At 40.9% G+C, this 16,236-nt stretch overlaps 1 protein-coding gene across 2 annotated transcripts in view; it reads left to right on the top strand.

Moving 5' to 3' along the window:
• GGH (gamma-glutamyl hydrolase) overlaps positions 1-16,236 on the top strand; it is a 25,017-nt gene extending 8,781 nt beyond the window's left edge. Inside the window, exons 4-9 of one of the 2 annotated variants that reach the window (XM_025001595.2) lie at positions 1,724-1,808; positions 4,596-4,734; positions 8,203-8,309; positions 8,396-8,486; positions 12,583-12,720; positions 15,153-16,236. In XM_025001595.2, coding sequence (XP_024857363.1) covers positions 1,724-1,808; positions 4,596-4,734; positions 8,203-8,309; positions 8,396-8,486; positions 12,583-12,720; positions 15,153-15,274 — 682 coding nt within the window. In that variant the 3' untranslated portion in view covers positions 15,275-16,236. 2 annotated transcript variants of the gene reach the window in all.

Here is a 16,236-nt window from a genome sequence, read left to right as displayed (position 1 = left end):
CTTGGGAGTGGAATAGAGGGAGTCTGTCTTACTGTAAAGCTTTTATTAAAAGAACTTTTAAAAATTAAAAATAATTGCTCATTTTTTTAAAAAGCTATGTTCAAAGCGGTCATTTGCATTCAGGTCAGTTTAGTTCAATAAGTATTTTAAATCGGTTCAATTTAGTGAAATATTTACAATGCCTGTTACGTGCAGTGTACTTTGGCATGGACAAAGATAAGTCCAGGAGAGACCATGAGATAGAACCTCGAAAATAAAGTGAGCACGACTCTCCTCTCACTTTAAGAACCACTTTTACTGAGCCCTGTTATGCCGTGAACCCTGTACTGTTTTGGGGGGACGGTGCAGAGATGAAAAGGTGGATCCTTGCTTTCAAGGTGTTTGCCAATCAGGAGGGACAGTCAAGTTTTACTTTTGAATGAACTGAGGTTAAACATGCCAAGTTCATTCAGAGGCAGCTTTTTAAATACCGACTCAGTAAAAAGGGGGAGCTGCTAATGAGTCTTCATTAAGGCACTTTCCTGCTCGGTTTTGTGACAGATGTTCTGCCTTATAGTTTTGGTATTTCCTACCAGACCATGACCTTACCAACAGCAAGAATTGCCCATCTCTGATTCTCCAGGCTAATACCTATTACTGAATGAACAACAGTCTCAAAAGTGATATTTCTTACATCTCAAATTCATATTTAAGTACTTTTTAAAAATTTTAATATATTTTGTCCAACTTTTGTAATCTGTTTAGAATGTCCTTAGTTACTTTAAGAGCTCTTTAACTTGAAAAGTTGAAATAAAAATATAAATACTTTTCTATATATCTCTTCTATTGGTAGAGTCCAGTAGTCAGATGTTTGTGACGCTCTTCTTTTTTTTCTGAGAAGTTTTTTAGAATTGTCATAAACATGTATAATATCATATAAGAAATGAATCACCAGTCCAGGTTCGATGCAGGATACAGGATGCTTGGGGCTGGTGCACTGGGATGACCCAGAGGGATGGTATGGGGAGGGAGGTGAGAGGGGGGGTTCAGGATGGGGAACACATGTACCCCTGTGGTGGATTCATGTTGATGTATGGCAAAACCAATACAATATTGTAAAGTAATTAGCCTCCAATTAAAATAAATAAATTTAAATAAAAAAGAATTGTCATTGTGTTCTTTTTCAAAATTTTCTGATGCCATTCTTATTTCTGAAGAGAACTCAGGGAAATAATAATAAATGAAAATTTTCATGGATATTGAGTTCTAGCCTATTGTATTTTTATGACTATTTCATTCTTTATGGTTATAACAATTTTTTTGTGTGTGTGTGAGCCAAGACTGACTCATGGCTATGAACCTGCAGTTGATTTTGGCATCTCTGATCATCTTAATTTAAACCTATTAATAGTTACACTTAGAATTTTATTTCTACTTGATTTCTAGCTCTGCATATTCTTCCCTTGCCCCCAATTTCTTTTACTTTAACTTATCCATACTCTATTTCAAAAATAGACTTGTTTATCCAAGAAGTCTGGTAGAATGCACAAATGCACTGTTAACTGCAGTAGTTTACACATAGGTGAGATTGTAAGTGTTTTATATTTTTTTGCCAATTTTTTCTCATTTTCTGTAGTGCTCTGGCTGCTTGTGTAATCAGGAAAGGTTGTTTTAAAATAAAAAAAGTGTTGATTTTCTGGGAGGGAGGAGAGGTTGAAATGCACCCTCTTTGATGTTGTTTCAGAGTCCTTTTCCCTGGAGGAAGCGTTAACCTCATGAGGTCCGGTTATGCTCGCGTGGCCAAAATGTTTTACAACTTGTCCATAAAGGTAAGTCTCAGTTATTTCTTATTATTCCAGGTGAGTTTTTGTAATTTTCCAAAAGGGTAATTGTTTTTTAAAGCACGTGGTGATACTTCCTTCACCACTCTGTAGTCTCATCACCCCTTTAACATTTGAGGTGCTGGTTCTTTTCCACCCTGTGGCAGCTCTCACCTATTTTCTGTGTGTTTCATTTAATTCTGGACTCCAGGGAACCCTCCAGTTCTGCTGACCAGCCCTCTGTATTCAGGCTCATTAATGTGAACCAGGCACTCACGGTGGCTGAGTAAGCAGTGTCTATTATGTACTGGGCGTTGTTCATAGGTCGTTAATTCTCATCTCCCCTCGCAAGCTGCCCTCAACTCATCCAGTCCTGTTTGACCTTGGACCCTAAGGCTCCACATGCAGTGACTTGTGGAGCCTCTCAGCTTCTCTGTAACCTCACATTGCACTTGCCTTTGCATCATACCTCAAATTCTTGGGATTTCTCCCTGGAACTGTTAGCAGCAATTTTCTAATTAATCTTGCTGGCCCTACCATCTACCCAACCTTAAATAATTCCCTTAAGAAACTGCCTTTGGCATGTGAGATACTTGTTGGAAAATGTTGACTGGCTTGGCTCAATGACCTGTAGCCTTCTATAGTCTTTGAGTGAAGAGTGTGCCCACAGCCCACCTTTTGCAGCCTTTGTTTGTGCAGGTACCTGCAGTCAGACTGGTGTTTCTAGAACATATCCTATGTCCTACTTTCAAATCTGCTTTGTCTGTTTCTTTCTATCTCGTCTTGTCATTTGTGCCTTAGCCAGCTTTCAGGGCTAAGGGTTGTGCGCCTTATGGGGAGGTGTCCCTCTACCCCTGCTGGAATGGCATCCTTCTGCTCAACTTTTAGCGTATTTTGTTGCTGTTGATCAGTCACTAAGTCATGTCCACCTCTTTGTGACCACATGGACTATAGCCCGCCAGGCTCCTCTGTCTGTGGGATTTCCCAGGCAAGAATACTGGAGTGGGTTGCCATTTCCTTCTCCAGGGGATCTTCCCGACCCAGGGATTGAACCCTCATCTCCTGCATTCTTTACCACTGAGCTACCAAGGAAGCTCTCTGAGATTAAAGGGCTTTTATCTCAGAGACTCAAGATCTTGGAGTTAGCTGTTGATGTCTCATCAGATTGCATGGTTCTGATACCCTTCGAGGCATTCCTCGTTTTATACCATATGGTTCTGTGTACTTAGTACCTGCTCAGTGGACATTTTTTGAAAAAACTAATGAGCAAAATTGAAATTTAACAAAATTATAAGAAGAATGATTTAAAAATGCATTTGGGAAGCATATATATGAATATTATAAAGTAACTCTTCCTTTCGTAAATAGAGACTTGTGTAACCTGGTTTGTTCAATTAAAAAAAAAAAAAAAAAAAGGAGTCACCTAACTGCCCAACCCATAAGACACAAAAGGTCTATTTGACAACTTGAAGATTTCAAAGCAAAGGAAAAAGCTTAGCAATCTCAAACTTCCATTTAGGTGTAGCCACTGGGGTCCACAAGCCCTCAGAAGAAGCAGCCTTCAGAAGTGATTTCTGTTAGATCTGTATGGTTCCACTCTGTGTCTTTTGTTCTGCTGATCACAACAAATAAAAGATGTGGTCCTAGCAAGTGGGGATATAACATGTAGTCCAGAAATCCAGTTTGGTACATATGGAAACAGCAGTTCTGTCTTCTTTTGTGTTTATTGTTAACTGAATGTCGTAAGACCTTTCAACATAGCATATGCAATTCTAACTTCTACAAGTAAAAACTTCCTAGATTTGTATATGAAGGATAAAAATCATATCTTGAAGTACAAAATATAAGAATTAATATTGTTCTATATTTTTCTTACTGAGGAACAGAAAAAAATTCCTTAACATTTTCTGGAGTTACTGGAGTAGGAAGTGGCAACCCACTCTAGTATTCTTGCCTGGAAAATCCCATGGACAGAAGAGCCTGGTGGGCTACAGTCTATGGGGTTGCAAACAGTCGGACATGACTGAGAGAATGAGCGCACACACACACACACACACACAGTTAGGTTATATTTTACAGTCTATGCAGGAAAACCACTGTTTTTAAGGAAGTTACAAAACCCATTTTTGTAACTATAAGTACATATGGGTTTAATCTTTAATCAGAAAATTCAGTCACCAGAATACTTTTTTCCCAGTCACACTAGTCGTTTCAGTTCCCTCTGAGAGCCCTAGTATGCTTGTACTTCTTTGTTTACTGTGTGAAAAGTCGTTAACTTTTGCTTGCTGACTGTTCCCTTCCTTCCAAATTATGGCTTTCATCAGATTAAACCTGATTGGCCGAAGGCTGTTACTATAAATTCTGAGATAATGGAGGGAAAGGAAAACCTCCATTCAGAGTAGTTTCAAACCTGGACAGTCATTTAAAACAATAGGATTTGTACAAAATGTATAAGTAGGCATTTATCTAGCATCATCTTCCATATTTACAGTCCCTAAAGTATAACATGTGTTGTTTGGTAGTTGACTGGCAGATGTCTGTCTCTTTCCCAGCACAACTGAGTCTGGATAGTTTGGTAAATTAAACCTTAAGTGTTATGAGGGTGCTTGGTCTACAGACAGATGAAGTGATAACCAGCTGATAGAAAAGAAAATGCTGGCCTACTACTACTGATCTTGGAAATTCCTTAGAAATCCATGTGTGACTTAGGTGCCCATCTTGTTAGGACAAACTGAATGTATAAATTTTATTATGAAAAGTTTGAGTAAGCTTAGTTTTTATCTTTACTCTGCAAAGAGTTTTGGCGAAGGAGACTATTTTCCTGTGTGGGGCACCTGCCTTGGATTTGAAGAGCTTATTTATCTGGTCAGTGGAGAGAGCTTATTAACCCTTACAGATACTGTTGGAATTAAACTGCCACTGAACTTCTCTAGAGGTAAGAATTTTTTTTTTTCTGCTCCTTCAAAAAGGTAGTAACTGGGTATGATTAGTAAGTTGCAAATATCCAAGTCAAAAAATAATTGTAACATTTGTTAATTTTTAACTTATTTACACAGGCTTAAGGTGTAACTCTTTGTACTAAGTTATAAAGATGGCTTAAGGGATTTTGCATGTTTATAACTTACTGCTTCTAGTGATATCAGGACCATGCATGATGAAAAACTCTAAACCAAGACCTGGCTTTGAGTTCTAACTTTGTTACTTTGCCTCGGGGAATCATTTAACCTGTCTTAACTTTTACAAATTATTTCTAAAAGCATTTACTTTTTGTGTTTTTTGTTTTTTGTGAGGGTTAAATAAGACAGTGTTTTCCAGGTACTATGCTCAGCACTTTAAACATAACTCTCATAAATGTTAGCTTCAGTCATATCTAACTCTTTTCAACCCTATGGACCATAGCCCACCAGACTCCTCTTTCCATGGGATTTTCTAGGCTAGAATCCTGGCGTAGGTTGCTAGGCCCTCCTCCAGGGGATCTTCCTGACCCAGGGGTTGAACCTGCATTTCCCCCTTGGCTGTGTACTGTGTTTTGACCCCAACTGGGGTGTACTCCATTCTAGTATACCATCTGGAGGCAGCTCAGGCTCCAGGTAAAGGTCATATCCCTGACCAGACTACCCTTACATCAGGGACCAGCCTCTAGTCATGCCCCAAGGCTACTCACACTTCTGATCAACTGGCCATGAGTTTGGGGATACCCATGGGTTTAGTGAAGCTTCCCAGGTGGCTTCCCAAGTGGGAAGCTTTTTTTTTTTTTTTTGAAAGTGGGCTAGGCTCAGGGCTGGGTCGGGTTGGGGTTCAGGGGCTGTGATGTAACTAAGGCCAAGAGAGGGTGCCTGGGCAGGGGGCTGTAGGTGCTCTCCCTCTCCTCCTGGGTGGACAGTCCTCACTTGTGCCAACTGCCGAGGCACCTGGGGCCCTGGCCTCAAGTGCAGCGGCACTGGAAGTGAGGGCGGCGGGCCCGGGTTCAAGGAGGAGGTGGCCGACAGCCCATGTTCAACTGAGTTCAAAATACGCATGTTTCCTGGGAGAAACCACTGTAATTGGTGAAATCCTCGATGGGGGAGGGGCATGGGGCAGCAGAATGGAGGAGGCAGTGAAATAATCTAATTATCATACCAATAAAATGTTCTTATAAGGAAACATCGGCCTGTAAGTGATGACAGCAGTGAATTATAAAGCAGCATGTCTCCGTGGGTAGGGCTGATCTCTGTACTCTTCATTGAGTACGGAGAGCTTTCCAGGTAGCTCTAGTGCTAAAGAACCCACCTGCCAATGCAGGAGATGTAAGAGACGCGGGTTCAATCCCTAGGTTAGAAAGATTCCCCTGGAGGAGGGCCTGGCAACCCACTTCAGTATTTTTGCCTGCAGAATCCCCATGGACAGAGGAACCTTGGCGGGCTACAGTCCATAGGATTGCAAAGAGTCAGATGTGACTGAAGCAACTTAGCACACACTCACACACAGGTTTAATAATGCACTGGAATGACTGACAGAGCTCAGAAAGGGCCGTGTTTGCAATAAGAGTTTTGCTGTAAAGGATTCACATGGGCTGAAGTCTGGAGGGAATGCAGAACCTCCTGCCCTCTTTCTGTTGACTCAGGGCATATCACCCTCCTGGCGCATCAATATTTCACCAGCCAAGTGGCTCCAGGGAGCTTTGGTGCTCAGAATTTTTATTGGAGGTTCATTGTGAAGGCATGATTGATTACATCACTGGCCATGTTATTGAACTGAGTCTCTAGTCCCTGTCTGTCCCATCCCTGGAGATCAGGCTGGCTCAAAGTCAGATTTACTCTTGAAGTCCATTTCATATCCATATCCATATGCTGCAGATTCAGGTAAAGCCAGACCTGCTGTAATCACGTGGTCAGTCTTTCTGGTCACCAGCCTCATCCCAAAGCTGTCCAGGGGCCACCTTATGCCACCTCATGAGCATCACAAAGACATGCCCATCCTTCGCGAATTTCCTTAAAATTTCCAAGGGTTTTAAAAGCTCCCATTCGGGAACCCAGGACAAAGACCAGACAAATTTCTTTATTTGCCAGTTTGTGTAAATAGATACTGATTCTTGGGAGTTCCCTGGTGGTCCAGTGTTGAAGAATCCACCTGCCAATACAGGAGACACAGGTTTGATCCCTGGTCTGGGAAGATCCCACACGTCACGGAGCAGCTAAGCCTGTCCTCCACAGCCACTGAAACCCGTGTGCTGTAGAGCCTGTTCTCCACAATGAGAGAATCCACCCACAATGCAAAGTCTGCGCACAACAACCAGAAAGTAGCAACGCCCACCCCACCCCGGGCTCCTGCCCACCGTGTATCCAGAGAAAGCCCACCCCACCCCCACTCCCGCCCACCGTGTATCCAGAGAAAGCCCACCCCCACCCCCGCTCCCGCCCACCGTGTATCCAGAGAAAGCCCTCAGGCAGCAGCAAAGATGCAGCACAGCCAAAAAATAAAACTAAAAACAAAAAAGATGATTCTTGTAGGTTACTTGATCTCAGAATCATCAGAATTGAATTCTACCAACCTTTCTTGTTCTCTTACAGATTTTGGTTGGAAAGCAGTAGTTGTTATTCCCAGAACTTATAAAATGCTCTATACTTTTCACAGGTCTTTCTCACATTCAAATAGTGCAAAAATCATATGGGAAATATATGTCTTGGGTCAGTTTCTTTGGGTTGTGTGTGTTTGAAACCGAGTTTATACAAACCAGGAATGAAATTCACTGAAATAAGGAACCAGCAGATTTTGATGATCTGGGGCATGTGCCCAACATGATGCCCAGCATGATGATCTGGGGTTCTCACGGACCGTTAGCATCCTGAATGACAGGCTCATTTGAGGACAGCTGACGCTGGGGCCTTGATTACCATCAGGAGTTTCTTATCCTTTTGCTGCTGTATGTCTGTGTCAGACTCCAGAGTTTTCAGGGAAGTAAAATGCTTCTTTTGATCTGCTAGTGGTTCGTGACTTGGTTTGTGTTCTTTTCCACATTGTTGGTATTTTTAACCATTTAAGTCCCAGATACTTTGAAAATGTATTGGAAGTTCTAGATCCTTTCCTGAGCAAACAAATATATACACATGTGGACAATTTTACCTATTTTTCAGCCCTGTCTAGAGAACTCAAGTTAAAATCCTGCTCATTATCATGTCCAAAGAATTTTAGTTATTTATGTTGCAATTCTAGAAGAAAGGTACGTAAGTGTGGAACATATTTGGAACTGTGTGTTGAACTTATTTTGTGCCTGACTAGAATACTCCTGTGGAAATGATGTGTTTGCAAATCATTTAGTCATCTTGATTGTGTCTTCACAGTGGCCTCTCTCTGGCTCTGACTTCAGTGGATTTTATTTTTTTCCTGCGTTTGAATAATTTCTCTTGGGCTTAAATTTTTTCAGGTACATTGCAGAGCAGAATGTTCCAGAATTTTCCTGCTGACTTGCTGTTGTCATTAGCAGTAGAACCTCTGACCGCACATTTCCACAAGTGGAGCCTCTCCGTGATGGTATCTCATTTATTATGCAGTGAAATCCATGCTAAATTTAGATTTACTGCAGAAGTAATCATTTTGGTTTTATTTTTACACTTTAGAATTTTACGAAGAATGAAAAGTTAAAGGCGTTTTTCAGTATATTAACTACAAATACAGATGGCAATATTGACTTTATTTCAACCATGGAAGGTATGTATCACTGCACATGTACACTTTGTTTTATTATATTTATGAATTTTGATTTTATATTTCTCTTATGAATAAAATCATTTAAAATCTCTCTTAAAAATAAAATCATGAATAAAACTTTGGGGACTGAAGTTGGAAGTTAGGGCATTATTGGAGAAAAGAGGCCCATGTTTTGCTCAGGTTCCAAATCAGTTGCGGTTTACCTGGGTCACCTTCTAGGTCAAGGTGATGAAAATGGAAGGGAGGTGAAGACTATGGGGAGCATCAATGAAGCTAAATGGAGAAGATGACTTCTGTTTCTAGCAACATTGCAGATTAAGTACATGCTCCAGACAACAACAAAAAATGTGATTGGCATACAGAAAAAAATCTCCCTAAATACATTGATGAAAGGACAGTAAGGGTATTTAGGTCCTAAACTCCAGGAGTTAAATGGAGCATTTAAACCAGCATTGTTACTGAATCAGGAGAACTTGAGGTGAAGCTCAGGAGCGCCCTCTCTGGAGAGTACCCCCACGGAGCAGGACCCGAAAGGCTGGACCCTCAACGAATCCTGCGTGCAGAACTGCTCAGAGCTAAGAGCTCATTGAGAGCTGAGACTGTGTCTTATTCTTTGTGTTTCCAGGAGATGTTGAATGGATGACTAATTATGTAAATGGAGGAGATTTGGCTTGGAAATTAGGGCGTCAGTTTTCCGTGTTGGTTGTGTTTCTGGCTGTGTCATTATACCAGGCTCATTTGAAAATTTTATCTTCTGAACACTTCCTGATACCTGCTAGATAGAAACACTGAAACACTGGAGGTGCTCTTATTTGCATATTTCCTTCCTATTCTTGATACTTTTGTTCTAAATTAGTGAGGACAGGGCCTGGTTCCTACCTTGTCAGGAACCTGTATTGATCTTTCAGTGATGTAGTTTACAAAAAAAAAGAGAGTGAATCTCAACTTGTTTCTGAATTTCAGTGTGTATCTCTGTCTAAACATTCATCTGTCTACTTTTCTATCTATCTGAAAAATCTTTGTTACAGTTTATCACTTGTTGTTCAGTTGTGAAGCTGTGTCCGACTCTTTGTGACCCATGGACTGCAGCATGCCAGGCTTCCCTGTCCTTCAGTATCTCCTGGAATTTGCTTACCATTGAGTTGGTGATGCCATCTCATCCTCTGTTGTCCCTTTCTCCTCCTGCCTTCAGTCTTGCCCAGCATCAGGATCTTTTCCAGTGAGTCAGCTGTTTGCATCAGGTGGCCAAAGTATTGTAGCTTCAGCTTCAGCATCTGTCCTTCCAATGAATATTCAGGACTGATTTCCTTTAGGATTGGTTTGATCTCCTTGCAGTCCAAGGGGCTCTCAAGAGTCTTCTCCAACATCACAGTTCAAAAGCATCAGTTCTTCGGCATTCAGCCTTCTTTATGGTCCAGTTTTTACATCCATACATGACTACTGGGAAAACCATAGCTTGACTATATGGACCTTTGTCAGCAAAGTACTGTCTCTACTTTTTAATATGCTGTCTAGGTTTGTAGTAGCTAGGGTGTTTCTTATCCTAAATAGTACTTTTCGTATCTCAAAGAAATATATTAGAAGATCTGTCTTTCAGTTATCTGTGTGTAGCAATTGATTTTCTAGTCATCTAGCCAATGGGTCTCCTGCTGGTGTCACCACATGTGCTCCCAGACAGAGAAAGAGAGTATATTACAGGGAGGTAGGAGGTGACCAGTGGGAGAGGGATGGAGTAGTGACCGCAGCTACTTGGTCTTAGGTTCTCCTCTTGTGAACCTTGCCCGAGGAAGGGTAGGATACAGTAGGTTTCTTTTCTGTGATGTGCTCTCTTCTAGCAGAGTCTCATGGGATACAAGAGGACAGTGCTCTTTTTCCTGGATACCTGTACTTTCAGATCACTCATTCCTCCAAGTATTTTCATATGGTAGTTAGGGTTTTAATTTCAATGCAAAAGTAATAGAGGATTTCTTTTTCAATTAACACACTATTGACTGGGGGGTTTTTTGCAGAAACTAATGCCTGTGGCCAGAGATTTGTTATGTAAGTGAATATTAAAACACTCCAGTCAGTAATATTTGGGTAACAAAAGACGTATTAATACATCTCTGGTTAATAAATTGTTAACATGAGGAAAGGCATACGTGTGAAGAAAAAAAATGAGATCAGTATGTAAATTTCTCAGAAAACAAATATCACACATATTCACGTTTTTAAAAGTTACAGAATTTTAAAAACACACTTAGAAGTAGGCGAGTAATATAGTGACATCCTGGGTACCTTTCTGTAAGTTTCAAGAACTTTCACATTTATGTGGCCATTCTTATTTCATACAGTCCATGGGGTCGCAAGAGTTGGACATACTTATTTCATATTTACTTTTTCCTCTTACTAAAATATTTTTTGGAGTAAATCCTAGGGATCATATCATTTTTATATAAAAGTAGTTAATAATTCTAAGAATAAGTGAACTATAGTAGCAAAAATCTTTCAAATTTAAACTTCTTAAAAAAACTATTTAAAAATTGATTCAGTGAAGTCATGAACCATTCCACAGACCATGAGAGAGGCACAGTGTACGCTGAGACAAACTAGCTAACCTATAAAGACACCAGAGATGCTAGCATAGTTCATTCTCACATGAGTAAGTCATTATATTGGAGGGGATGAAGATGTGGTGTGAAGTGAGGGGAAAAGAAACCCATTGTAGAAGAAACTTGTCACTAATCAGATGTACCCCTGACTATTGAACTGGTCTGTATTCAGAGGCTCAATTATTCCACTCTGCTCTGATCATGCTTACTCCTTGGAAGAAAAGCTGTGAGAAACCTGCTGCTGCTACTGCTGCTAAGTCACTTCAGTCGCATCTGACTCTGTGTGACCCCATAGATGGCAGCCCACCAGGCTCCCCCATCCCTGGGATTCTCCAGGCAAGAACACTGGAGTGGGTTGCCATTTCCTTCTCCAATACATGAAAGTGAAAAGTGAAAGTGAAGTCACTCAGTCGTGTCCGACTCTTAGTGACCCCATGGACTGCAGCCCACCAGGTTCCTCCATCCATGGGATTTTCCAGGCAAGAGTACTGGAGTGGGGGTGCCAAAGAAACCTAGACAGTGTATTAAAAAGCAGAGGCGTTACTTTGCCAACAAAGGTCCATATAGTCAAAGCTATGGTTTTTCCAGTAGTCATGTATGGATGTGAGAGTTGGACCATAAAAAAGGCTGAGTGCTGAAGAATTGATGCTTTTGAACTGTGGTGTTGGAGTAGACTCTTGAGAGTCCCTCAGACTGCAAGGAGATCAAACCAGTCAATCCTAAAGGAAATCAATCCTGAATATTCATTGGAGGTACTAATGCTAAGACTGAAGCTCCAGTATTTGGCCACCTGATATAAAGAGCTGACTCACTGGAAAAGACCCTGATGCTGGGTAAGATTGAAGGCAGAAGGAGAAGGGGACGACAGAGGACGAGATACTTGGATGGCATCACCAACTCAATGGAGATGAGTTTGAGCAAACTCTGGGAGATGGTGAAGGACAGGGAAGCCTGGCGTGTTGTAGTCCATGGGGTCGCAAAGAGTCGGACACAACTGAGCAACTAAATGACGAACAACAACAACTCTGATCACCTAGTAAAGTAAATCATATTTCAGATTATAAAAAGTTGTGCATGCGTGCTAAGTTAGTTCAGTCATGTCTGACTCTTTTTGACCCCATGGGCTGTAGCCCATCAGGCTCCTCTATTCATGGAATTCTCCAGGCAAGAATACTGGAGTGGGTGGGTAACCGTGCCCTTCTCCAGGGGATCTTCCCGACCCAGAAATTGAACCAATGTCTCTTATGTCTCTTGCTTTGACAGGCGGGTTCTTTTACACTAGTCACCTGGGACTCTCATAAAAGGTTATAAGTCAGTTAAATACTGTTATTATGAACCTCACATTGACTGTGAATTGAAATTCTTTGTGATAATAATATGCACAGTTTTACTATGTCTGACATTGTGGGCTATAAAAGTAACATTTTACACAGAATATACAACAGAATTGTAACATCTTAGACCATTGTTACCACTTAATACTCACCAGTCTGTTCTTTGTGCAGGATACCGGTATCCAATATATGGCGTCCAGTGGCATCCGGAGAAAGCTCCTTATGAATGGGGGCAATTACGAGGCATTTCCCATGCACCTAATGCTGTGAAGGCCGCATTTTATTTAGCAGAGTTCTTTGTGGCTGAAGGTAATTTGAGGCAGAGGTTATAATTTTATCACTCTAGTGTGGTTCTGAAGGAAATTGCCCTCGTCTGAACTTTTGTGTATTCTATAAATGTTCTGTAGGTTTAACTTAAGAAAATGAATTTGAGAGCCCTGAAATTGAGATATTAGTAATTTAAATCAAATCAGGACCATTATTTCCCTTAACAGTACTGCATTCTCTAAAGTGGGTTGAATTCTTAACAGCATAAAGATTGTTTCTTTTTTCTGTCTTTCTTGATTCCTTTTTTAAAGATTTTTTTCCCATTAGTGTTGGGTTTCCCTGGTGGCTCAGTGGTAAAGAATCTGCCTGCCAGTGCAGGAAATCTGGGTTCTATCCCTAGGTGGGGAAGATCCCATGGAGAAGGAACTGGCAACCCACTCCAGTATTCTTGGCTGGAGAATCCCATGGACAGAGGAGCCTGGCAGGAGGCAGTCCACAGGGTCGTAAAGGGTTGGATACAACTGAGTGACTAAACAACAGCCATCATCATTACTCTTCTTTGGAATAATATTTTAATTGTGACATTATCTGAGAATTAGATCTTATTTTTCTGAGACAGTTATATGAGTTGAATCTATACTCATCAGTCTGTGGATTTAAATCTCCCTGTCTATAAGTATTGGCACATTGGAGAGTTAATACGCTTTGCCTGCTTTTTCATGTTGGAAACACAGATGTAGTCACACAGTGTTATGTTTGTGGGTAATTGAGAATTTGGTGCTAGATGCTTGAGGTTTAGTTGAATGATGTGGGTGTGAGACAGAGCTACAGATGCAGCTCGCCAAGGATGGGGCATCCCTCAGGCGAGGCATGGGCATGGGAAGACTTGGCCTTCTCCATCCGAGCTTTCCCTGAGGTTTATCACCCCTCTGTTCACACTGGCAGGTATATACTGCATCCTGAGTTCACCGTGGTTTAAGATTATGCTCAGTTGAATGGGTTATTTCTTGACAAAACCCCAAATTAAAAATAAAAATCCAAAAGTTCTCCCATGGGCAGTATTAGTCCTAAGAAACATTTTTAGGTCACGTATGTAGAAGTGAATGAGGACAGCGGTGGGCAGGGCATGGTTTTCTCCAGCACTGTCACAGGCTTGACTCCACTGTCTTCATCTTCCAATGCCCTCTTTCTAAAAAATGCCAGAAAAGCCCATATTGCTTTATTTTGACTTTAAGGTAAGGTCTGAGCCTTCACCCCCTCACATTCAAACTTCAGCTTCGCCGACTTCTTCGTGCCTCCTTCCATTTCTAATTTCCGCCTCTCTTCTCCCCACTACCAACACACCTGCCTCGGCTATACAGTGTCTCCCTCCTCTTTACTCTTGACCCGTCTTCAGGAAGTTAGTCTATAAAAAATGATGTAATATTCGTAGTTTGTACTCATGCATGGAGTAAACAATGTATGATTTATATACAGAATGTATCATGTTCAATCAAGTGAAAGTGTTAGCCACTCAGTCCTGTCTGACTCTCTGTGATCCCATGGACTGTATGTAGCCCACCAGGCTCCTCCATCCATGGAATTCTCCAGGCAAGAATACTGTAGTGGGTTGCCATTCCCTTCTCCAGGGGATCTTCCCAACCCATGGATTGAACCTGGGTCTCCTGCATCGCAGGTGGATGCTTTACCGTCTCAGCCACCAGAGAAATCCCTGTACATTGCAGTGGGGCAGGTCACTTAGTATACAAAGTACACAGCAATGGGATCCTCTAGAATTTGTCGTTAATATTGACATAGCACATGACAATAATAGGTCACTCTTTATGTGCAGCTTTCAGGGAATAGTTTAGGTACAGTTTCTGCTTTGATTGCTGATGGAGGAGTTGGAGCTTCTTCCTTGATGTCATAGGCAGGTTTTCCTCCTTTTTTGGTCTGTAAGACTAGAGTGATAAATCAACTGCAAAGACTCTTCATTTTAGAAGATTATTTCCAATTATGGTTGTGAGTAGCCTAAGTAAAGAAGAAGCAAATAAAAGATTGGGGCTTCCCTGGTGGTCCAGTGGCTAAGACTCTGCTACCAGTGTTAACAAAAATGTTAACAGTATCCCCTTCTGTATGGGAATCAGACTAGGTTGCTTGAGAGTTAGGACATTGCCTGGTGAATATTTACATCTCCAGGAGAGGTGTCAAGCCTTGTGCAAAGTAGGTACTTAGTAGGTGCCTAGTAGGTGTTTGAATGTAGTGAGAACAGAGCACCACGTAGGGTCTGGTGCAGAGCAGGTGTGGCTGCTGTCAGGTAATGCTCCTCCCAGTCAGGTACTGCTTTATTTGGGGGAAATTTTATAAGACATTTTTTCCTTTTTGCTGGCCTTGTCCTGCTAAATAATGCTGATTAGAGGAAGGAACATCATAAAGTAGCCTTTTGAAAGTTGTACCCCATTTTCTTAAAAATTAATCCTTTCTTTGTCTTGCAGCTCGGAAAAGCAATCACCATTTTGAGTCTGATGTTGAAGAGACCAAAGCACTAATTTATCAGTACCGTCCAACTTACACTGGAAACGTTTCTTCATTCCAGCAAAGTTATATATTTGATTGAAAGGCTTCTCTGTATTAACAGGAATTCTGATTAACTCCCTGAGTAAACTGTTATAATAATGAAAAATGTGCTACTCATGGCAGTAGTAGGTCACAGAGATGCCTTTTCTGTGATGTTACTGGCTCTGATTCTTCATTCAGTATTTTTGTGTATCACATTTGATAATCAGTGAGACAGATAAATAATCATAGTGTGTTTCATGGAAAAGCTTTGTATTATTTAAAGATTAGGAAATAAATTTATTGAAGATACAGATGTTTTATTTTTTCTGATTCTGGCAATACCACTCCCTAAGCCTTCCACCTACCTCATCCTTGCTGAAGACTGGTTTTATTTTTTAATTAATTTTTATTGAGGTATAGTTAACATACAACATTATATGAGTTTTAGGTGTGCAACATATTGATTTGATATTTTTAATACATTACAAAATGTTTGCCACAGTCTAGTTACCATCTCCATAGAATGTTGTTACAATATTATTGGCTGTATTTTCTGTGTGTACATTACATCCCCCTGGCCTACTTATTTTGTAACTGGAAGTCTTTATCTCTTAATCCTTTTTCCTTACTTTGCTCAGCCCTCTGTCTTTCTCCCCTCTGGTGAACACCTGCTCATTCTCTGTAACTGTTCCTGTTTAGGTATGTTTATTCATTTGCTTTATTTTTTTAAATCCCAAATATAACTGAAATCATACAGCATTTGTCTTTCTTTGTCTAACTTCTCTCACTTAGTGTAATAACCCTCCAGATCCATCTGTGTTGTCACAAATGGCAAGATTCCGCTCTTTTTTATGGCTGAGTAATCCTGTGTGTGTGTGTGTGTGTGTGTGTGTGTGTGTTGTACAGACATATATTTCTGTTTCTGCTGTTTCAAATCCATAGTTGAGGCAGAGTTGTGTTTTGAACTTTTATCTCCCAGTGTTCACCATAGTAGTTCCTCAATAAATGTTTATGACTATT

Source organism: Bos taurus, chromosome 14, assembly GCF_002263795.3.
Source record: "Bos taurus isolate L1 Dominette 01449 registration number 42190680 breed Hereford chromosome 14, ARS-UCD2.0, whole genome shotgun sequence".
NCBI lineage: Eukaryota > Metazoa > Chordata > Mammalia > Artiodactyla > Bovidae > Bos > Bos taurus.
Note: the sequence above shows the minus strand (reverse complement) of the source record. Positions and strands in the feature narration are given on the sequence as shown.